At 44.9% G+C, this 25664-nt stretch overlaps 1 protein-coding gene across 2 annotated transcripts in view; it reads left to right on the top strand.

The window, feature by feature from the left end:
- The first annotated feature begins 17219 nt into the window (after positions 1-17219).
- PTPRN2 (protein tyrosine phosphatase receptor type N2) overlaps positions 17220-25664 on the top strand; it is a 742556-nt gene continuing 734111 nt past the window's right edge. For both annotated transcript variants that reach the window (XM_069958896.1, XM_069958895.1), the window contains exon 1: positions 17220-17432. In XM_069958896.1, the coding sequence (XP_069814997.1) occupies positions 17348-17432 (85 nt within the window). In that variant the 5' untranslated portion in view covers positions 17220-17347. The remainder of the gene's footprint in view (positions 17433-25664) is intronic.

The following is a 25664-nucleotide window of genomic DNA, read 5'->3' as shown; positions in this document are numbered from 1 at the left end:
ATTGTTCCCTATGGGAACTTACAGCTCGGTTCTCAGACAGCTCGGTTCTGGAACAGCCTTCAAGAACCGATTATGTTCGAGAACCGAGGTACCACTGTATTTATCAGCTGCTGTATGCCCTGCAGGAAGTGATGTATTCTTTCTAGTCTGACACAGTGCTCTCTGCTGCCACCTCTGTCCAAACTGTCAAAAGCAGTAGCAAATCCCCATAGAATAGCTTTACTGCTTTGGATGGTTCCTGTCATAGATAGAGGGGGCAGCAGAGAGCACTGTGTCAGACTGGAACAAAAACATATTTAAAGGAGCAGTTCACAAAAAAAATTCTTTCAAATCAACTGGTCCCAGACATGACAGAGATTTGAAATTTACTTCTATTAAAAACTCTCAAGTCTTTCGGTACTTATCAGCTGCTGTATGTCCTGCAGGAAGTGGCATATTTTTTCCAGTCTGACACAGTGCTCTCTGCTGCCACCTCTGTCTGTGACAGGAACTGGCTGTCTGTAGATGGATGCCTGCCTTGGCAAGCCCCTGTCATGATCGCAATACTCCAATGATGATGATGTTCCAATGCTGGCAAGCGAGTGGGACTTAAGGGGCTACCTATCAGGGGGGTGTGGTGCTCTCCCCATCATGGAGGCACCCCGTGGCAACAGGCTAGAGATATCTGGCTATCCCGTGTTTTGAGACTCGCAACCGAGACTCCACGGACTCTTGTTTTGCATATTTAAATTTTTGGGGGCATCAGTGGAGACTCTTGATTGAGTACTTCATTGGAGTTTTTTTCGCTGTTCTCCTTGAGTTCAGTGATTGCTGTGTTTTGTTGGAGGAACTGTCCAGAGCAATAGCAAATCTTCTTCTCCCCATACTGGAAAGAATGACACTTCCTGCAGGACATACAGCATATTTTTTTTTTTTTTTGAATAGAAGTAAATTACAAATCTCGGGCACTTTCTGGCACCAGTTGATTTGAAAGATTTATTTCTTTGTTGTTGGTGAACTACCCTTTAAGGCTGCGTCCACACTACATTTTTTTGATCCGTGTTTGCAAAAAAAAACAAAAACGGATGAAAACTGTTTGGAAAAAACAGATGCATTTGTGTGCATCTGTTTTGATCTGTTTTTCCATTGACTTCCATTACTAAAAAAAAACCACCTCCGCTTTTTTAAACGTACACAAAAGTAAGGTCAGCTATGTTTTTGTGTACGTTAAAAAAACAACGGATGCATTTTGATCCCTTTTTTTTATAATGGAAATCAATGGAAAACCGGATCAAAACAGATGCACACAAATGCATCCATTTTTTTATCGTTTTTTTTTTTTTGCAAAAACGGATGAACAAAATGGATTGCAAAAACGTAGTGTGAACCCAGCCTAAGCTGTTTTAGTGTCGTTCAGCAAGTTCGCTGATTAATACTTACCTGTCTATCTCCCCCACTTCCTGACTGCGACGAGTCACAGCCTGCTCAGCTAATCACTGACTGAGACAGCGCCATGACCAATGAATGGCTGAGTTGGCTGTCACTCTCGTCTCAGCATGTCTGTATTACATGATCACAAATTATTACAGGAAGGAGCCAAAACACCTACACTAATAAATCAATAATAGTATTCTGTATAGTCCTTATAAATGACTACAGTATTCAGTATTTTCATACTAGAGCTCTATGTATCCTTGGCTCACTCTTAGTCTTCATTACAATTGCTATTAGCAATCATTTGTAAACTGACATAAGGATGCTAGTGGTGTCATAAAAAATTCATATAAAGCGCAGCATGGATCTGTCCCCGGTGAATGAAGGCTGTGCGATACTCTGCACTGGTCAGCAGGAAGGGCTGCGGTGAGTACAGGAGGCATTAGAGACTCTACTGTCTTCTTGGACTATTCCAGGTTTACACGACAGAAAAAGGAACAAAATATTTCATACTAATTAAAACTACTAAAGAAGTGGAGGGGTCAAGGTCACACAACGTGTTTCTGGGTAGAAGAGGGCCCCATAGTAAAATGAGATTTGTCTCCACCACCCCATGGCGGGAAATTGGGCACAGATGTATAAAGAAAATAAATGATAGCTATAGGTAATAGTGCTATCTATAAGAGAACCCATTTAGTGATACTAGACAGCAGGAAGCAACCAACTTGTAAATCCCAACAAAGGTACATTGATTTTGCACCTGAGTGGGCCCTCTCAACCTTAGGGCCCCATAGCAGCTGATATGGCTACCACCATTATAGTCTGACTGGAGCCCAGTCATGTAGTTGCCATAATGGTGATGAGACACCGTGAGGCTGAGATTTCTCTGATCTTAGCAGAAATGTAGGCCGCGGATGAAAGAGGTTGGTAGTGGAATGATAAAGACTTAATTCTTTATATCCTGCTCCCATGATCAAAGGAGAAGTCCCATGAAATTGAAAAAACGGAGGAAGGCAGGAAAACAATAAATAAAGTAAACTTACCAGTCCCCACCTCCATAGGGTGGCTCCCAGGTCCCCATTATGACCACCGTATCTGGGCTGGAATCTGGGTATGTAATGTACCAGGCTCCTCCAGCTGCAATGTTATGGCCAGGCTGAGCGATTGTCTGCTCAGCCTGTCAGTGACTGGCTGTCAAAGGGTCCCAGGAGCAGCACTACGGGGCACGTAGAAATGTAAGAATCTTTTGTTATTTTCCCGCACCCCTGTCTTCCCCCCTTTTTTAGTTTTCACTGGACTTCTCCTTTAAAATCAATTTTGTGCACTAGAGTAGGCTGCATTGGCATGGGCACACCTGTGGCATTATAGTGAGCATACTTGTCAATACTAACTAGGTAATTTACCATCTGTTCCTTGGAACACCCAGCAAGCTTCTATACTACCTGGGAATGCCCCAAACATCTGAAAATAACTTTGCTTGGTATACATCACCAGTCATGTTATAAGACTTCTAGTTGGAGTGAAACTTTGACTTTAAGGTAAAGCGATCTTGAAAAGATGATGTGAGGGCTGTTTTGCATATCCTTCTTCCCCAGTGGAACATGAATATCCTATAAGTCTCCATACATTATGACACTCTCCTCAAGGAGAAACTTAACCCACAACGATACACCTCTCACTAGCCACCCAACACCCTGCTCTGTACTGAAGAAGGGCAAAAACCCCAAGACAGCTGTCTGCAGATGGGTAGTCTTTACTTCTGGAGAGATTTCTTGCTTAGCATACATCCCTAGTCATGTTCTAAGTCTCCTAGTTGGAGTAAGACAATGGGGAGATTTATTAAACATGGTGTAAAGTGAAACTGGCTCAGTTGCCCCTAGCAACCAATCAGATTCCATTTTTTATGCCACACATACTCTTTGCAAAATGAAAGGTGGAATCTGGGGGCAACTGAGAGTTTCACTTTACACCATGTTTGATAAATCTTCCCCAATATGTTTAAGGGAAAGCTGCCATGGAAAGGTATTGTGAGAGCTGCTTTGTATATTCTTTCTTCCCAAAATTCCCAGTGGAGCATGAATGGCCTCAACTTTGGTCTAACAATGATAGGCCTCTCACCAGCCAGCACCTTGCTCTGTACTGACTAGGGGCAACAACCCTGAAACAGCTGTCTACACATGGGGAATCTTTCCTTTTGAATAGGCATATATCCCTAGTCATGTCATAAAACTCCTGAAACACTGTAAGACACTGACTGTAGGGGAAAGCCATTTTGAAAATGTCAGATACAGCATTTTAACTCTGACGTTATAACAGTTTGCCATAAACCCTTTTTTCTTTTTATATAATGTTTATCTAAATGCTATATAATCAGGGGCGGGCTGGGGCGGGGGGCACATGCATCTGGGCTGGTCCCTCCCAGGGCCGGTCCCCACTCCCCCCACTCAGGGGACACGGACGCTGGATCTCTGAGCTTAAGGCACAGGTAGCCTGCTCTGTATATAAAAGAGCCTGTTACTGACAGGACATACAGGAGGAGGAGGACACATACATTCTGACGGGACCTCCTTGACAATGATACACGGGCAGACTTCCTGTGGGCTGCACATATTGTTATGGGGCCAGCAGACTAAACAGGAGAATGTGTGAGTCTGCACAGCACACACAGGAGCACACACAGGAGCACACACAGGCTGTGCATAACCTGACAGGGCCTTCCTGCAGATAAGGGCAGTGGTCAGCTGTGGCCCCTGCCCCTCTACCAACCACACTGTGCTCTGGTGCTGCTCCTGGGACCCCCCTGGTCTGGTGAGTTATCAGGAAGATGTAGAGATGCTGGAGGAGGAGGTCAGGCAGGTCAGCACCTCTACAACACTAACATCAGCTGTGGATCCAGGTTACACCCTGGCAGAAAGTCCCTAAAACCTAATCATCCTGCTTATCTAAAGCTGCTTCAAAAATATCACCCCTATCATGTTCTGGTAGCCTCCAGCTGTCAGACCAGGATAGGAGTTGTAGTGGTGTAATTCCATCTGTGAGGTCAGGATGGGAGTTGTAGTTGCAGCTGTAAGGTCAGGGTGGGAGTTGTAGTACGGCTGTGAGGTCAGGGTGAGAGTTGTAGTTCCAGCTGTGAGGTCAGGGTGGGAGTTGTAGTTCCAGCTGTGAGGTCAGGGTGGGAGTTGTAGTTCCAGCTGTGAGGTCAGGGTGGGAGTTGTAGTTCCAGCTGTGAGGTCAAGGTGGGAGTTGTAGTTCCATCTGTGAAGTCAAGGTGGGAGTTGTTGTTCCAGCGGTGAGGTCAGGGTGGGAGTTGTAGTTCCTACTGTGAGGTCAGGGTGGGAGTTGCAGTTTCAGCGGTGAGGTCAGGGGGGGAGTTGTAGTTCCACCTGTGAGTTCAAGGGGGGAGTTGTAGTTGCTGCTCTGAGTTCAGAGTGGGAGTTGTAGTTGCAGCTGTCGGATCAGGGTGGGAGTTGTAGTTCCAGCTGTGAGGTCAGGGTGGGAGTTGTAGTTGCAGCTGTGAGATCAGGATAGGAGTTGTAGTTGCAGCTGTGAGGTCAGGCTGGGAGTTGTAGTTGCAGCTGTGAGATCAGGATAGGAGTTGTAGTTCCAGCTGTGAGGTCAAGGTGGGAGTTGTAGTTCCATCTGTGAAGTCAAGGTGGGAGTTGTTGTTCCAGTGGTGAGGTCAGGGTGGGAGTTGTAGTTCCTACTGTGAGGTCAGGGTGGGAGTTGCAGTTTCAGCGGTGAGGTCAGGGGGGGAGTTGTAGTTCCACCTGTGAGTTCAAGGGGGGAGTTGTAGTTGCTGCTCTGAGTTCAGAGTGGGAGTTGTAGTTGCAGCTGTCGGATAGGAGTTGTAGTTGCAGCTGTGAGGTCAGGCTGGGAGTTGTAGTTGCAGCTGTGAGATCAGGATAGGAGTTGTAGTTGCAGCTGTGAGATCAGGACAGGAATTGTAGTTGCAGCTGTGAGATCAGGATAGGAGTTGTAGTTCCAGCTGTGAGGTCAGGCTGGGAGTTGTAGTTGCAGCTGTGAGATCAGGATAGGAGTTGTAGTTGCAGCTGTGAGATCAGGATAGGAGTTTTAGTTGCAGCTGTGAGGTCAGGCGGGGAGTTGTAGTTTTGCTACAGCCCACAGATTGGGGAACACTACCATAAGCCAGTCATTTAGTAGAGGATAATCCTCCTGACACCATAAATGCCTACAATACGCAGTGATTCTCTGCCTAATCAGACATCGCACATTCATTAATGAAGGCACAGAGGGGGCTTACCTTTTATAAGGAGACACTAGGTGCGGGGATAGGGGGCTTATTTACTTTATGAGGGTACAGATGGAGGAGGGCTCTCTGTTATGTCAGGACACAGAGGGAGCCTGGGTCTAAATCCTGTGTGGGGCATACAATGGTCACTGTTACAGTGTGGAGCCATACAGATGGGGAGTATATAGAGGTGAGGATGGTGCTGTGTGGCATCTACCTTCCCCACACTGATGTTGGGAGGGTAATAATAGGTAATAGCCCGAGTGGTCCTTGAATGATGGGCCGCTAACCTACTACTCATGAGCCAGTAATGTGTGCTTGCCCCCCCCAGGCTAAAATTTGCCTGCCAGCCCCTGTATATATGGACAAGTGATTACTTCTCTCTGTGCCAAAAATCACTATTAAAGGGGTAGTTCACAAAAAAATATTTTAAATCAACTGTCCCCCAACAAGTGTTTTCCAGTACTTATCAGCTGCTGTATGTCCTGCAGGAAGTGGTGTATTCTTTCCGGCCTGACACAGTGTTCTCTGCTGCCACCTCTGTCCGTGTCAAGAACTGTCCAGAGTAGTAGCAAACCCCCATAGAAAACCTCTCCTGTTCTCCAGACTGCAAAGAATACACCACTTCCCGCAGGATATACAGCAGCTGATAAGTACTGAAAGACTTGACATTTTTAAATGACAAGTAAATGACAAATCTCTGACACTTTCTGGAACCAGTTAATTTGAAAGAAAGAAAATTTTAACATTTGAAAATTATTTTATGCTTGGGCTATTTTCTGTTATCTGAAAATCATGGAACCCTTATTTGACAATGGACCCATTATGATGGTACCGGTAATAAGGCAGTGAAGGCGGCTGTGATGTAAGCCGTCTATTATGTTATCACTGTAGTCACAATACATCATTAATTACATACAGTAATGATAATCACATCGTTAACAATCTGAAAAGTAAAAGTTGGTTTAGTGCGGTAACAATGCCACCAGATGATAGAGACGCAGTCACTCAGGAGACAAGGTAATTACTATAATTTCAGCCGGCAAGGAGGAGGCTCAGGAAACAAGCCCCCATCTGACCTGTAATTATTTTATAATGGTTTACAGTGGAAATTATCACACCGGGCATAACAGAGAAAAATAATAAATCCAACAATATATAATCACTCTACATTCACAAGGGTCAGAACAAGCCAAAATCTCAAAATAAAACCAGAAAAAATGCAGGAATTATAAAAATTATTAATGAAAGTAACTCACTGCTCTATATATAGGATGGTAATAAGGTAAATGTAACCATTGGCCTAATTGTTGTTAAAGGGGCAGTTCATAAACTTTTTTTCCTTTCAAATCAACTGGATTTGTAATTTACTTCTATTAAAAAAATCTCTAGTCTTCCAGTACTTATCAGCTCCTGTATGTCCTGCAGGAAGTGGTGTATTCTTTCCAGTCTGACACAGTGCTCTCTGCTGCCTCCTCTGTCCGTGGCAGAAATTTTCCAGAGCAGGAGAGATTTTCTGTGGGGATTTACTACTGCTCTGGACAGTTCCTGTCTTGGACAGAGGTGGCAGAAGAGAGCACTGTGTCAGGCTGGAAAGGATACGCCATTTGATGCAGGACATACAGCATCTGCTAAGTACTGGAAGACTTAAAATTTTTAAATAGAAGTAGATGACAAATCTATATAACTTTATGACACCAATTGATTTGAAAAAAAAAAAAATATATATATTTTTGCTAGAGTACCCCTCTAAAACATTACTAGAGACTATAACGCAAACCACCATCTCTTCCAAAACTAAGAATATACCACATATACAGCTGTTTCAGGGTGTATGTCTCATGAATACAGAGTAACAAGGGTCTTAGAGGTTAACGGGGGTGTCCAGGGATCTAATATGTCATTACTTGCCTCCCTCCCAGGCTGAACTCAGAGAGACCAGCCAAACGACAACACTGCCAGCTGCGCTAGTGAAAGTGCTCAATGCAGTGAAGTCCTAGGTGCATTGCCCCCTGGGAAACATGAATATGCAAAAGAGGAGCCCGCGGAGCCTCATCAAAGAGTCTCAAAACACAGGACTAGCCAGATATCCCTCCAGGAAGGACCCAGCCAAGGGGCGGCTCCTGTTAGGAAACCACCAAATCCACCATATTAATTGGCCCTATAAGTCAGTGTAATGACAAGGGATGGGTCCTTCCTGGAGGGATATCTGGCTAGTCCTGTGTTTTGAGACTCTTTAATGAGGCTCCGCAGGCTCCTCTTTTGCATATTCATGTTTCCCAGGGGGCAATGCACCTAGGACTTCACTGCATTGAGCGCTTTCACTAGCAGCCGGCAGTGTTGTCTGGTCTCCCTGAGTTCAGCAATCTGTTTCTCTTATGGCTCTACTAGGCATTGCTCCCACCTAGCCGAAATCCTGCTCCACACTGATGAGGGGCAACACCCTGAAACAGTTGTATGTGGATGGTTACCTAGCCTTGGTTTATCCCTTGTCATTACACTGACTTATAGGGCCACTTAATATGGTGGATTTGGTGGTTTCCTAACAGGAGCTGCCCCTTGGCTGGGTCCTTCCTGGAGGGATATCTGGCTAGTCCTGTGTTTTGAGACTCTTCGATGAGGCTCCGCGGGCTCTTCTTTTGCATATTCATGTTTCCCTCCCAGGCTGTCCACTTCTGCCAACACAACCCAGTAGCTTTCTTGTGTCCCCGGGGCATGTACTTAGTAGTGATTGCTGCATGTAACTGTTATAACTGAGTAATAAGCAAAAGAGGTAGGCCTAGCCAGGATCACAAAAAACATAGCTGCTTACTTCCAGAAACAGCACAACCTTTTGGTTTGTGTGTTGTATTACAGTTTAGTTGCAGTAAGTTGTAATACCACACATAACCTGAGGACAGGTGTGGTGCTGTTATTAGAAGTAAGCATCTATTTCTTTTTTAATAGTAAAAAACCCCTTTAAAGGGGAACTATCAGTAGGTTAGACGAATCTAACCTGCTAATATGTCCCTGTTGCACAGTAGACACTGAGGAGGAAGGTAGGTCTCTTACCTTCCTCCTTGGCACCAGAACCTCGAGCGCACAACTAACTGCACCAGAATGGCACTGAGGAGGAAGGTAAGAGACATACCTTCCTCCTCACCGTCTACTGTGCAATAGGGACATATCAGCAGGTTAGATTCGTCTAACCTGCTGATAGTTTCCCTTTAACCTTTTCCCACAGATTAATGCACATGAATGACATCCTGCCAGGAATTTATCCTTATCGTTACAGACAGACCAATCCCAGTGAGAATTACAGGAGGGACGGCATCTACCAACTCTTTCAGCCCAGATCTCCCCTGCATGTGAGAAGAGTTCAGAGACGGGAGAGAACAGCAAAGCCAGCACCGTGATGTAGTTTATAAAGCACTGATACTCAGATCATTGCGTCTGCCCAGTTGCTGTATCTAATAGACACCCCTGTCTCCTGTTGCTTTACCTAACAGTCATCCCTGTCCCCTGCTGCTGTAACTAATAGTGTTTCCTAGTCCATGTTGCTATACCCGATAATCTACCCTGTCCCCAGTTACTGACCTGTAGCAGTCTCCATTGTCCTCCGTTACTGTACCTATACCCATGTTACTGTACCCGATATTGGTCACCGTCCCCTGTCGTCTTCGCTCCTGTTAGTGAATCTAATCATCGCCTTTAGTCTATCTTCTCATCGGGTTAATGTATCAACCAAAATTTACTACTAACATAAGGTTCATTGTGTCACAAGAAAGTAATTGTTTAAAAAAACGTTTAAAAAAAAAAAAAAAACAGGTGAAAAACCGATGTATTTGTGTGCATCCGTTGCATCCTTTTTTTGAACCGCTGCCCGGTGCAGGTCTGTTACCGAGCATCAGCTAGGCAGGAAGCACTAGATGCAGGTCAGCCGGCCTCCAGTGTGACGATCTCCCCTCCCCTCTGTGACGCTTTGATTCTAATGGAGCCGCGTCACAGAGGGGAGGTCAGACCGTCACACTGGGGACTGGCTGACCTGCCTCTAGTGCTTCCTGCCCCACTGGTGCCGCGTGCGCAAATTGGGCAGAAGTTTCAAGGCATTCAAGGCAAAAGGACAGTGGCATTGACATCCCTGTACCAAACTATTCATGTAAAAAACCGGGAACCGAAGCGCCGCAATGTGGGACCCGCCGCTGGAACCGGGTTGTTTCCCCCAGCCACCTACTCCCCGGTGTCAGAAAAAAAATGCCCCCTCGCCGGACTACCACTTTAACGTGTCATTCTTCGAAAATAAGGTATGGTGGAGGACTTGCAGCATAGTTTGAAATAAGGCACCCCCCGAAAATAATACACCCCGCTGTAAATAAGGTATACCCCCTAAAAATAGGACCCCCACTCCACCCTACACTGCCATCCAGGCCGCAGGTCCGGCTGTCACGTCCAGGCCGCTGCTCCCGCCATTGTCACGCCACATTGGAGGTCACGTCCAGGCCGCATGTCCTGTCGTCGTCACGTCAGAGGTCACATCTAGGCCGCAGGTCCTGCCGTTGCTGTTGTCACGTCAGAGGTCACGTCCAGGCCGCAGGTCCTGGCGCCACATTGAAGGTCACATCCAGGCTGCAGGTCCTGCCGTCGTCACGTCGGTGGTCACGCCGTCCCTCTGCTGATCAGTAGTGGATTATAATAGGGGCGTTCAGGGCGGCAGCCCGGGGCCCTGAGCTCCTGGGGGGCCCATGACCACCCAAGAAGACTTATACTTTTAGTGGTGTACTGTCTCCTGGCTACACTTCCGCCATGATTTGCAAAAATCACAGGTTTTTTTATGGCAATTTTGCACAAATCAGGACATTATGACATTATCTGTCCTGTACTATGAACGCCAGGCTAGTGCTGCCATAGTTACAGTGGGGTGGGGGTCCCAGGCATGGTGAACAGCCCGGGGCCTATGGTAAAGTTAATCTGCTCCTGCTGCTGATGCGCTGTTGGTGCCAGGGTGAGTATTCTGGGGAGGATTTGGTGAGATCCAGAGAATATGTCTTATTTCTCTCCTCCCGGCTGAGGGGAGAGAAATAAGACATCCCCTGAAAATAAGACATAGGTGGACATTTATCAAACATGGTGTAAAGTGAAACTGGCTCAGTTGCCCCTAGCAACCAACCAGATTCCACTTTTTGTAAAATGAAAGGTGGAATCTGACTGGTTGCTAGGGGCAACTGAGCCAGTTTCACTTTACACCATGTTTGATAAATCTCCCACATAGTGCCTTTTTTCGAGATAAAAATATAACTGTCATATTTTCGGGGAAACACGGTAGCGGTACATTCGCTCTTGGTCAAGCTACCTCCATTTAATGACACTAGAGAGCAAATTATTTTCCTCCTGGATGACAGCTACTTAGCCTATTTTTCCCAGAATGCTCTACATGGCATGTAAGCCCCCCCCCCCTCAAAATATTTCAAAGTCACGACTCTTTCAAAGAGACAGGGATACTCTATATACATTTTCAAACTAATGAAAAAATGTCAAAAGGAGAAATACGTGATAGAACTATGTGCGCACACACCATATTCTTTCCGCAGTCATCACGCGGCTGATTTTTCGGTATGACATCTTATATCAGAATGGAGGTGCTCCAGAGACTGTTGCGGCTGTAGATAGGAGAAGCTGTGAGCGGTGCGCATATCACTTGTGCTATTTTTGGGTTTTGTTTATTCAAACCAATTACACGGAGCTTGTTTTGCTGATGAAAATGTGAAGATTTGCTGCTCGGCAGTCGCTGCTCTTCTCTCTCTCATCAGACTGTTCTTTTTACGGTTTTTGGTGTTTTTTTGACATGCTGATTAAACAGTGTTTAACAGATTACGGCAGATTATCGGGATTAGGTCCTTTTGTTTCCCCATCATATTTTACGGCGAAATCCCAGGGAAGTAAATCAATTGGGATTAAGGTGGAAATGTCATGGCTTCATGGTGAGTCGCAAATATATGGTGTAATAGGTGGGGTATAGGGGGCATATATCATAGTCTCATTCCTCCTCTTCCTCCATCATTCTTACAACATTGTCTTACAGAAAGACAAACTGTTTTGGTGGTGTTTTCCCATGTATAGTATTATACTTTCCATTCTGCATTGTTGTAAAGACAATGAGCAATTTGAATCTATTGCGAAAACAAAATTAAAAAAGTTGTGTTAATAGAAGTCTTAAAGGGGTACTCTGGAGAAAATAAATGTTTTAAAAGCAACTGGTGTCAGAAAATTAATACTGTAAATTAATTCTTGAGTCTTCCAGTACTCATCAGCTGCTGTATGTCCTGCAGGAAGTGGTGTATTCTTTCCAGTCTTACATAGTGCTCATTGCTGCCACCTCTGTTTGGGACAGGAAAGGTTTCCTATGGGGATTTGTTTCTGCTCTGGACAAGGTCTGAGAGGGACAGTAGGTGGATCCTCTGGATCACGTCTTAGGGGGTCTGATGAACCTTCTCCAAGGAGCGGCGTCTAAGGAGCCCCTCACTGCAACCCACTGCAAGGTGGAATAGGCTTCGCTGTTGAAATCTCCCAGGTGACTACCATCAGAGAAGGTCCCCGATTACCACCGACTGATGAAGTATAGGAACTAGATGCCTGGAACTAGATGCTCTTCATTTGCAGTCACACTTCCAAATATGATAAGACACTATTCAGACTGGAGCTGAGCAGAGAATAAAAATGGAGCAAGATCCAAACGGCAAGGAGGATGCTAGAAAGTAAGAAAGTGGCAGATAGCCAGGGAGCACAGACGTGGTTTGCTATCTGAAACACACCTAAAACTGAACACAGAAGTATGGAGGTGGTAGCTATATATAACCTCAGGTGCACAGCCTGGAATTCTCCAGAACCTGTGGGCTGAGCTATAAATACAGGTGAACAGGCACACACCTGCCACTAGAGGGAGCCCAATCCTCCAGAAGGCCAGCTCAGAACAGCAGAAACAGCCGGAAGACAAGCATATTAAGTAAAAGCAGGAGAGTGTACAGATGACCACAGGACAGAGCAACCTGCAGCTAGTAGAGGATAACGGACATGACCGTGTGGCGTTACAGACAAACGTGGCAGCAGATCACATCACTTTCTACAAAGTTCTCTGCAAAGATCATCTTTCCCAATGAGCTTTCCCCCCGCAGAGTTCTGATGAGGGCACATCGGTGTGCGCCCGCATCAGAACTCCCCACAGCGCACTATGGAGCAGGCGGCCGCAGCCGCTCGCTTCATAGTGTGCACTGATGTGGTTTCCTACGGCCGGGATCCCATGGTTTCCTATGTGTATACGCTCCGGCCGGGATCCCATAGACACCCAGCCAACGTCTTTTTTCGTATTTATATGGCCGTTGTTGCAATCGGCAAAAACGGCTGTATAAATACGTTGTGTGAACATAGCCTTACAGTGAAAGGTGACACCAGTAGATATAGAAGACAATACATAAAACTCACAGAAAAGTCTTCCCCTCCCAGTGGAATGACCTCTTCAAAGGTCACAGAGTATGCACAATGGGACAGCTCCTGTCTATGTCTATGGAGTTTGATGTAAAGCATATCTCTAACTGCTGTTAAAAACAGCCCAGGCAAGATGGCTGTCCCCATAATAATGTTAATTGGGCGTGAAATTTATTTTAACAATAGGAGTGAATATCAGATGGTCGGGATTACAGTAAGTGGGTGTGTATACCTAATATTCGGACCCCCTGACTGTATAATCTCACCCATCACATTATTCAAATTAAGTTCACACCCATCTGACTATAAACGATAAACCTAAATATCCTGGGAATGGAAGGACCTATGACACCTTTCACTGTGGTGTGATAATTACTTTGCATATCTTTTCCTTTTAGAATTCCCTGTGGAGCATGAGCGTCCTGTAACGCTCATCTTAAGAAGAATTAGAATCCCTTCAGTCCTGTGACAATAGGCCCCTCACAGCCAGTACCCTGCTCTGTACTGATGAGGGGCAATAAGCCTGAAATAACTGTCTGCAGATTGGTAGTCTTTCAGAGTCATCTTTTGTTTGGCATATATCCCTAGTCATGTTCTGAGACTCCTAGTTGGAATAAAACACTGACTTGAAGGGAACGCTGTCCATCTGAGGTGTGGTTAGAGCTATTTTGCATATCCTTTCACCCCATATGTACAGTAATTCACACCATATAAAGGAACCTACCCCTCCCCATGGTGATACACATATTGAAGTTAGCACTTCTGGGATAAACAAAATTTAAACAAAGTTGTGACTTTTTGCCAACCTGAAATCTGAGTGGTACTATGTAGGAGTACTAGTATTGATTATGTAGGACTACTAGTATTGATTTAGTTGGCTTGAATACAATGATTTTCTTTGTAGATTCTTTAGAAACTACATACACTTTATATGATGTAGTTTTATATAGGAGATATACTCCAAAAGCATCCAGCCAGCTACAGGCATACTCATTATATATAGTAATACACACTATATATACAGGCATACTCATTATATATAGTAGTACACTCTATATATACAGGCATACTCATTATATATAGTAGTACACACTATATATACACAGGCATACTCATTATATATAGTAGTACACTCTATATATACAGGCATACTCATTATATATAGTAATACACACTATATATACACAGGCATACTCATTATATATAGTAGTACACACTATATATACACAGGCATACTCATTATATATAGTAGTACACTCTATATATACAGGCATACTCATTATATATAGTAGTACACTCTATATATACAGGCATGCTCATTATACACTGTTACCTTGGTTTAAGAGCGTTTTGGTTTAAGAGCTCACAGCTTTTCAAAATTGTGACTTGGTGTAAGAGCATTGCTTTGGTTTAAAAACTCCCTGTACTGGGTGGGAGCGAGAGTGGAGGAGGGGCACGGTCTGCATAGCGGGGTCTACAGCTCTGTACTCTGACCCAGGAAGTCTCCCTCACCTACCAAATCATAGGAGATCCACTCCAGGCTGGGGCTTACATCAGGGGACAGGACTGTGGAGGTAATCTCTCCATAGCTGTAACCCCTCTCTCCCCGGACAGAGAGTGCTGCATGTATGTGCCCACATCTGTCCTGCTCATTCCTTCATGCTCCCTGCAGTCTCTGTCAGTCCTTGTGTTTCCCATCCTCTTCATTACTGTACAGTAAGGGGCCTATTCCACGGAGTGATAATTATCGCTCCGTGGAATAGAGAGAACGATCAGCCGACGATCGTGTCATCAGCTGATCGTTCATTTAGGTTCAGACCTAAAATCATCGTTCGCCACCAGCGCATCGCTACGGTGGAATAGCGGGCGCAGACGATTTCAGCAGCATCATACATTACCTGTCCGGGCTGCAGGCCTTCTCCTTCTCCCGATCCTGCGCCGCAGTAGCTTCAGAGGGGGGCTGTCTTAACTGACAGACTGTTTAGCCAATCACTGGCCGGAACCGCCGCGGCCAGTGATTGGCTGAGCAGTCTGTCGGTTCAGACAGTCCCGCTCTGAAGCTGCTGCGGCGCGGGACCGGGAGGAAGAAGGAGAAGACCTGCAGCCCGGACAGGTAATGTATGAAACAAGGGCTGCAAGGACATCTGTAACGATGTCCCTGCAGCCCTCCCTTAACGATCATCGGGGCCGTGGAATAGGCCCAGTAAACGAGCACCGATCTAGCAGATCCGCGCTCGTTTACATCGTTGATTGGGCCCTGCTCGGCCCGTGGAATAGGACCCTTACTTATAATATCACATATTCTGCTGTTACTGAATGTTTGTTTCATTAGTTTTACATGTTAGTCAGAAAAATAATCAGTATTTTTGGAGTTTGGAACCAATTGTCTGCATTTCCATGATTTCTTATGGGAAAATTTGCTTTGGTTTAAGAGTGGATTTGGATTACAAGCGCGGTCCCGGAACGAATTATGCTCGTAATCCAAGGCACCACTGTATATTGTAATACACACTATATATACAGGTATGCACACTATATAAAGTCACACACTATATACAGGATAAACACTACATTAACAGCCATACATATACTGTATACACACACTATATTCAGGCATACCAATTATATATATTTATACACTCTAGAAAAGATATAAATACACACTATATACAGTGACACATGTTATACAGTCACACATTACACTATATACTGTCACACACACACACACACAGTATATAAAGACACACACACTATATATATACAGTCACTCACATATGCACACACACACACACACACACACACACACACACACTATATACAGTCTCACACACACACACAGTATATAAAGACACACACACACTATATATACAGTCAGTCACATACGCGCACACACACACACTATATACAGTCTCACACACACACTCACACACGCTATATATATAGTGTCACACACACACTATATATATACACAGTCACACACACACTATAAATATATACAGCGTCACACACACTATATACAGTCAGTCACACACACACTATATATACAGTGTCTCACACACACACACACACACACACACACTATATACAGTCAGTCACACACACACACTATATACAATCAGTCACACACACACACACACACTATATACAGTCAGTCACACACACACTATATACAATCAGTCACACACACACACACTATATACAGTCAGTCACACACACACTATATACAATCAGTCACACACACACACACACTATATACAGTCAGTCACACACACACACACACTATATACAATCAGTCACACACACACACACACACACACTATATACAGTCAGTCACACACACACTATATACAATCAGTCACACACACACACACACACACACTATATACAGTCAGTCACACACACACTATATACAATCAGTCACACACACACACACACACACACACACACTATATACAGTCAGTCACACACACACACACTATATACAGTCAGTCACACACACACACTATATACAGTCAGTGTCTCACACACACACACACTATATACAGTCAGTGTCACACACACACACACTAAATATATACACACGTTGTATACAGTATACAGACACACTATAAATATATACAGTGTCACACACACACTATATACAGACACACACAGGCACGCTGTATACAGTATACACACACACACACACTATATATATACACAGATAGACACACACACACTGTATACAGTATACACACACTACATATACAGTCACACACAGTATATACCGTCAGTCACACACACACGCTGTATACAGTATACACACAAAAACACACGCTGTATACAGTATACACACACTACATATACAGTCACACACAGTATATACCGTCAGTCACACACACACACACACACACACACACACACACACACACACACACACACACACACACACACACACACACACACTGTATACAGTATATACACACACTCCCTCCTCCCTCCATTCATCCTGCCAGTAGAGCGGCCGGGCGGCTGCTGCCCCATTCATCTCCTCCGGGGGCCGGGCTCCGGTCACGTGAGTGGCGGCGGCGGGGGGGCCGTGTCTTGCGGTGGGCGGGCCGGTGCTGGTCGCTGTCCAGGGTGTTGGAGCTGTTCAGACCGTTGTGTGAGTGCTGCCCGTCCTGCCGCCCGTCCCGCTGCCCCCATGCCCGCTGCTCTTCCTAGACTGATGGATTATTACTGCTCGGCATGATGGGCTCCCTGCACGCCGCTCTCCTCCTCCTCCTCGCGGCTTCTTCCCATCACCAGGCGGCCACTGCTGACACCAGATTCGGTGAGTGCCCGTGACTCTGCCCGCTGGATGGGGTGGACTGGCTGCAGGGGGGCTGCCCGGGCACCGACCTCCTCCCCCCATTACCAGCAGGAGGAGCTGATGGGGGGGGGGGGGGGGGCTGACATTGAGGGGTGACAGGTCCAGCCACATGCACACACTCTCTATATATACATATATATACTATATACTATATACACACATGTGCCCCTCCACTGCCAGTCCACTCTCATATAAACAATAGATGCCATATGCTGCTCATGTATACCAATGCATCCAGGGTTACAGCTGCTATCGTATTCCTCGAAATGTCACTCCGCATACTGTGGCACATAATATGTATTGTGTGGTCTCCAACCTGTGGCACTCCAGCCGTTGCAGAACTACAACTCCCAGCATGCCCAGATAGTGGTGGCACAATGGCCTCAGGTGCTGGGAAGAGTTGCCGCCTGTGACCTTTCCCTCTTTATACAGTTTATATGGTTGTATGACGGGTCAATCAGGAAGGTCACGGGGTCACGGCGGTCTGTGGTTATCACCCGAGGCCATATTTACCTCCCAGATGAGCAGATCCTCGCTCCTGCCCGCTCATCCGTCTCTCTCTTATAATTATTGTGACATATGGAAATCTGCGTGTCCCCAGGACGGTGCTGGCAGCCACTTATGTGCCATGTTGTTGTTTGAAAATCCCTTTACAGGGATAGTTCACAAGAAAACTTTTTTTTTTTTCTTCAAATTAACTGGTGCCAGATATTTATAATGTACTTCTATTAAAAAAATTTAAAGTCTCCCAGTACTTATCAGCTGCTGGATGTCCCGCAGGAAGTGGTGTATTATTTCCAGTCTGGAGAGCAGGAGAGGTTTTCTATGGGATTTGCTACTACTCTGGACAGTTCCTGACATGGACAGAGGTGGCAGCAGAGAGCACTGTGTCAGACTGGTGAGAATACACCACTTCCTGCAGGACATACAGCAGCTGATAAGTACTGGAAGACGGGGAATTTTTAATAGAAGTAAACTACATATCTCTGGCACTTTCTGGCACCAGTTGATTTTAAATATTTTTTTGGGTGAACTACCCCTTTAAGTGCTATACAATGACATATACTAGGCTGAAGTTTTGACTTCCAGCTGAGCTTTTGTATTGGAGTCAATAAATTCTGATTGATATAAGAACTTGAAGTCGCTCTGTTTTATATCATTTATAAGAAAACGATACTAATCTCTCTCTATATGCATATCAGCCTAGAAAGAGGTTCTGCAGCATCTCCTCCCCTCTGTCTCTGGGCCCTGTACCTCGCTCTTCCATGTCAGCCTCCTCCTGCCAGCTCCTGTCATTGCTTCCAGTCAGGAATAATTCCCCGGAGATTCTAATTTTAACAGTGTGGCGTCTCGGTGCTGGCGTTCCTCGGTGATGCTGATGGCGATGCACAGATCCCGGCTTATTTCCACCATAATCGTATTCCAGAAATAGGATTTAAGGCCATGTTGATGTTTTAAGTCTACCGGTGAGAATTAAGGAGGATTACTGGATTGTGATACTATGTACTCCATAGAAGCTCTGGGTCTTGTGTTTCCCATTGTGCAGCATGGTCACTGCCACCTAGTCAGAGAAGTGTCTATCCACATAGAAGGTTTTATAATACATCAGAATATTATTGTACTGAAAGAGTAGTAGATGCTTGGAACAAACTTCTGTCCTATGTGGTTGGTAAATCCAGAGTGATTGCATGTCAGCATGCCCAGGATAAACATAAATCCTAAGACAGGGATGGGGAACCTTTGGCCCTCCAGCTGTTGGAAAACTACAATTCCCATCATGCCTGGACAGCCAAAGCGAAGCTTTGGCTGTCCAGGCATGATGGGAATTGTAGTTTTGCAACAGCTGGAGGGCCAAAGGTTCCCCATCCCTGTCTTAAGATAATAGAAAAGAAGATTCATATTGCATAGAGAAAGTGACTTCTGGTCCATATAACAATTGCTCTGCAAATCGTCCGGTCATACTGGAGAGCAGCAGGAACTATAAGGGGAGGTCATGATGTTAGTGCTGGTTGTAAAAATAAAAAAAAAAATCCTTAAAGTGCCCCTTTAAGGTGTTGTGTACTATATAGGCCCGTGTGGCCAGAAACGTCCGTCGCCATTAGAGACACGCCACGCACCCTCCCCCTCCCTGCCTGCACTGTTATATGAAATAAAGAAGCAAGCCTACGATCAAGTAATCGGTGAGTGCTGGACATATTTACTCTCCTTCTACATTGTACTATACAAAAGACTTCCCATGACAAATGTTACACCTTAAAATTTTTAATTAATTGATATAGATATCAAAGAGCAGACTGTCACCTCGCATCTCCGATGACGTGATGTCATGTGACTGTGTTGGAGGACGTGGCCATGTGGTGCAACGTGGTGAAGCCTGTTCACCCCACAGGCCTGATAGGGTCCTGGTAGCAGCCTGTGTCTGAAGGGGATTGTTAATTCTAAATATCCACCTACCCGAAAACCCTCTAAGTGATCACTACTACTTTACAGTGAGAAGATACAAATTTTTCTGTAGGGCCCAAAGGTAACTGTAATGTGTGTTAGAATATTAGACCACCGTGCTGTCTGTAAGTTTTTATTATTAATATTTATTTATTCTAATTATTTAACTGTGTATTATGTACCTCTGTACTGTATGCATAGAAAAAAAAAAAAGCGCTGCAGAATCTGTTGGCGCTATACAAATAAAATTATTATTATTATTATTATTATTAATAATACTAATAATAATACTAATAGTAATAATAATAATAATAATAATAATAATAATAATATTATTATTTGATGCATACTGGAGGCTGAATAAGTTGGATGCAGCCTTAGGGAGTCCTGGAAAACAGGAGCCTATGGCCTATGGCTGTATCCATGTTTTCCCGGACTCCCTAGGGCTGCATCCAACTGCATCCAGGGTTCACTAAGTAGCTTAAAGTGATATTGTCACCCGGGTGATCACTAGGTCCACCCACAGAGGAGCGGAGCGATGGCAGCAGATCGCTGCTATATCAGTCGCTTGTTTTTCAACATTGTTGAAAAACGAACGGCTGCAACGATCATCTGACTTGAACGATGTCGGCTGATCGTTGCCTCCTATTCCACGGGACGATTATCGGCCGAATACGGCCGATAATTGTTCCATGGAATAGGGCCTTTAGGGGGGTGACTATCACTTTAAATCCCAGTACCATTTTTCTTCCCAATGCCTCTGATCACTTACTGGTTTGTTTTCTGAACTTTGACCCCGCTGTTCCCATGCAGCAGTGCCGACATTTTCCCACAATCCCCCTGGTTTGCATGTAAAGTGATAACCAGCTGCCCAAACTAGTAGGATAGGTCAGGTGACTGCAGTTGGACTGAGAAGGAGTGACCCAACCTAGTGAATACCCGGCCGGCCATAACCAGATTAGAGAAACAAAGCAGCACATGGGGGGATTAGTAAATCTATAGCTCACAAGTGATACCTTTTAAGAAATGCTTGTACATTTGAAATATATTTCAATTAACATAATGCATCAGTATAGAGCTGGTTTTCTTCCTGACACAATTTACCATTTATGTGTACGGAGGAATCACAATAAATAGCTGTCAGCTATTACCTACTCAGGGTGTATGGTCTTATAATATCTGGTTGTTATAGATGTGTAATCTTTCAAATCAACTGGTGCCAGAAATGTATACAGATTTGTAATGTACTTCTATTAAAAAAAAAATAATAATCTTCAAGTACTTATCAGCTTCTGTATGCCCTGCAGGAAGTGGTGTATTCTTTTCAGATTGAAGAGCAGCTGAGGTTTTCTATTGCTCTGGACGGAGGCGGCAGCAGAGCACGCTGTCAGACAGGAAAGAATACACCACTTCATGCAGGGCATACAGCAGCTGGTAAGTACTGGAAGACTGAAAAATGTTAAATTAAAATAAATTACAAATCTCTGGCACTTTCAGACACTAGTTGATTTGAAAGATTATTTTTTTCCAGCTGGAGTACGTAGGCTGGTAACATCAGACTTTTTATCTGGCCACTTAGATACAATAAATGTAATAATAATATTAATTATTTTGAATTAGGGATGGTCCGAACCGATTTCTGGCGGCTCTGTGCAGAGGGCGGATCCAGCGGGAGGACCGCCTGGAAAACTGGGATACAGCCTATGGCTATGGCTGTATCCCAGTTTTCCAGGCGGTCCTCCTGCTGTATCCACCCGCTCCACGGAGCGGGCAGACAGCGGGAATCTGATGCTGAGTGTTTGGGTTCATACGAACCCGAATCTCGGAGGGTTCGGACCATCCCTATTTTGAATAATAATAGTAATATTTTTAGCTGGCTTTGGACAAGTCAATACATATCTACTGGCAACTTCTCCAAACTTAAATGCTCGGCATTTGATTCCTGGCCTCTGGAGAAGTTGGATGCCCCCCTAGGGCTGCCAAGAAAACATGGATACATCAGTGCCTATGGCGGCATACAACTCCAGACACTTAGGTTACTATTACATGGAACGATAATCAGCCAAATCTGCCCTATCCGGCCGATTCGTTCCATGTAATAAAGACAACAATCAGCTGATGATCGTTGTCATCGGCTGATCGTTGATATAGGTTCTGACCTATAATTGTCGGGCGCCGACCGCGCACTGCTACGTGTAATAGCGGTGCGTGGCCGGCACTGACGATATAGAAAGAAGAATACATTACCTGTCCAGGCTGCAGGGCTCCTCTTGCTCTGTGCTTCTCCCCGGGTCGGCGTGCTCCAGCTTCAGAGAGGCCTGTCTCAGCTGACATGCTGCTCAGCCAATCACTGGCCGGGACTGCTGAGGCCAGTGATTGGCTGAGTGGTCGGTCAGCTGAGACAGGCCGCTCTGAAGCTGGAGCGCACGGACCCGGGGAGAGGCAGAGCGCAGGAGGAGCCCTGCAGCATGGATAGGTAATGTATAAAGTTTAAACAAGGGCTGCAAGGACATCGGTATCGATGTCCCTGCAGCCCTTGTTAAACGATTATTGGGCCGTGTAATAGGCCCAGTAAACGAGCGCCGTTCTAGCAGATCGGCGCTCGTTTACATTTATTATCGGGCCTTCATCGACTCGTGTAATAGTACCCTTAGAATCAAATGCCGAGCATTCGGGTTCGGAGAAGTTGCCGAACCTGAACAGTTTCCTCAAGTCCACTCAACGCTATCCACAATATCATACATAACATTTTGGTCAAACAAGATCTACACAGTGTATAAGAACAAGCACTGACCGGATGAGAGAGTGCTGGTGTATTCCAGCCTGTTGCTCCGTGTACTGAGGAGTGCCGGGTTGTAATAATATGTGATCCCACCATATTGTAGAGCGGGCGGCTTGGTCAGCTGCTGTCACTATGGAAATGTCTGGGTTGGAGATGCTTTGTCTGTCTCCAGCTAATTAAATGAAGCAGAAACCCTGAGCAGGTGGGGGAGCGGAGAAGGTAATAACACACATTATGCAAACTGATTAGCAGGAGTCGTGATGTTTTTTCTCTCGGCAATACACGTCTTATATCATTCCCACATACACTATGACAAAAACTGATTTGATTTTTGTTCTCTTAGGAGAGACCGCTCCGGGACGCTTGGCTATTACGTCATATACAACAGGGCTGGTACGGTAGTGTGGTGTATGGCACATGTCCTTTGTTATGTCTTACTAGGACAATGGGGCGGACTTACTAATGTGTTCCCGGCAGAAAATTGTCCGTTTTTGTCCATTTTCCCTGTTGGTTTAGTGTTCCAATACAATTACTGAAGGCGTGCGATACAACCTGATAAAAAAAAAAAGACAAATCCGGCCTTTTTGTCAAAAAACAAGCTAAGTGGGTGTGTTTTTAAAATCCACCACAGATTTATTAAGCAAACCTTCATTTTTGGATGAGTTTTCTATTCTAAAAAACAGCCACTTCTAGTGTGGGGGGATGGTCGGGTTTAAGTTTTGTGCATGCGCCACATTAAAATTATTATTTTTTTTTTTTTTCAAATCAACTGGTGCTAGAAAGTTCCAGAGATTTGTAATTTACGTCTATCAAAAATCCTTGAGGGAGATTTATCAGACTGGTGTAAAGTAGAATTGTCTTAGTTGTCCCTAGCAACCAATCAGATTCCACTTTTTGTTCCTCACAGATTCTTTGAAAAATGAAAGGTGGAATCTGATTGGTTGCTAGGGACAACTAAGACAATTCTACTTTACACCAGTTTGATAAATCTCCCCCCTTAAGTCTTCCAGTACTTATCAGCTGTTGTATGTCCTGCAGGAAGTGGTGTATTCTTCCCAGTCTGACACAGTGCTCTCTGCCGCCATCTCTGTCCATGTCATAAACTGTCCAGAGCAGTAGCAAATCCTCATAGAAAACCTCTACTGTTCTCCAGACGGGAAAGAATACTGTTTCCTGCAGGACATACAGCAGCTGATAAGTACTGAAAGACATAAGATTCTTTAATTTATGTAAATTACAAATCTCTGGCACTTTTTGACATAAGTTGATTTTAAAGAATTTTTGGGGGGATAGACAACCCCTTAATGAATTTGACGCTGAATAAAAAACGACACAGACGTGGTTTAAGAGTGATACATTGTAAGTAAATGAGGCCCAATACCTTTCCATACTGTATAGGAAGGAGGACAGCTTGAAGCCCCCTTCTTTGATCCCGCATACGACCACCCTGGGTGATCGACTTATAGACGTCTCACTGTATATCTAATGGCAGAATGCAGAAATAGAGCAGGCCACACTTGTGAACACATCGGGGGAGATTTATCAAACATGGTGTAAAGTGAGACTGGCTCAGTTGCCCCCGGCAACCAATCAGATTCCACCTTTCATTCCTCACAGACTCTTTGGAAAATGAAAGGTGGAATCTGATTGGTTGCTAGGGGCAACTGAGCCAGTTTCACTTTACACCATGTTTCATAAATCTCCCCCATCATCTTCTGTCAGAGAATAGTGAGCATCAGAGATCACAACTTCTATGCGGGCAGCTAAAATTCTCTTGTTCTAACATATAGAAAACACTGTAGGGTCTTCCAAGGGGTCATCCAGCCTCATAATATAGATAGCCAATCCTTGGGGTAGGCCATCAATCATAGATTGGCAGGGGTCTGACTCCATGCACCTGCGCCTGCGGCGGTAAACACTGAAGGCAAAAGCTGATCAATAGGGGTGCTGGGAGTCAGACCCCCCACTGATTTAATATTGATGCCTTTCATGAAGATAAGTCACCTATTCCTTACGAACTCGGAACATTTTTTTTTTATACTTGCACCTTATGCATCTTGAGGCTGATGACAAAATTATTTGCAGAAGTGTCCGTCATAAAAGAATGTGAGACTTCTTCGAGGGTTTTCTATGATAGCAAAAATCTTGTAATAATATGAAAACACTAGGAGACAAATTGGGAATTTCTCAGAGAATAAAATGAGGCCTAAGGGCCTACCATGACTCCCCCCTGTGTCTATACTTTAAAGGGGTTGTCCAGCGAAAATCTTTTTCTTTCATATCAACCGGTGTCAGAAAGTTATATAAATTTGTAATTTATTTCTATTTAAAAATCTCCAGTCTTCCCATACTTATCAGCTGCTGTATGTCCGGCAGAAAGTGGTGTATTCTTTTCAGTCTGACACAGCGCTCTCTGTTACCACCTCTGTCCGAGGCAATAACTGTCCAAAGCAGGAGAGGTTTTCTATGGTGATTTGGTTCAGGGAAGAAAAAGAGCGCTGCACCTCACACCTAGGGCTGACACTAGTGCCTCTCGGCTGCATAAAAAACATCAGAATTTTGTATATGAATTGATCATGACCGCAATCAGCAGGAGACACCTGAGTGCACATGCTTTTAATCCCTCCTGTTTGTCCCATTCTATCTGCAGTAGCTATGGTGAGCGCAATACCTTATCCAGACTCGTGCTGTTTGGGGGCGACCTTCTCCACCGGCGGTGCTGGCCGGGTTCTGGTGTGGCATTTTTGGGTCTGGTCCTGTGATATGGGGGTCGCAGGGCCGTTACATGGCCTCCCTTCCCTGACTGTGCGCGCCTGCGGGGGTGGTGGTCACTGACCGGCACAGTGTGGACTTAGTGTAGGGACCCATGTGTATCTGATACCTGCACGCGGTACATGGGGCAGTGTGGCTTGATCAATTCATACACAAAATTCTGATGTTTTTTATGCAGCCGAGAGGCACTAGTGTCA

Source organism: Dendropsophus ebraccatus, chromosome 2, assembly GCF_027789765.1.
Source record: "Dendropsophus ebraccatus isolate aDenEbr1 chromosome 2, aDenEbr1.pat, whole genome shotgun sequence".
NCBI lineage: Eukaryota > Metazoa > Chordata > Amphibia > Anura > Hylidae > Dendropsophus > Dendropsophus ebraccatus.
The sequence above is the reverse complement of the archived record's forward strand: the minus strand, read 5'-3'. Positions and strand labels throughout refer to the sequence as shown.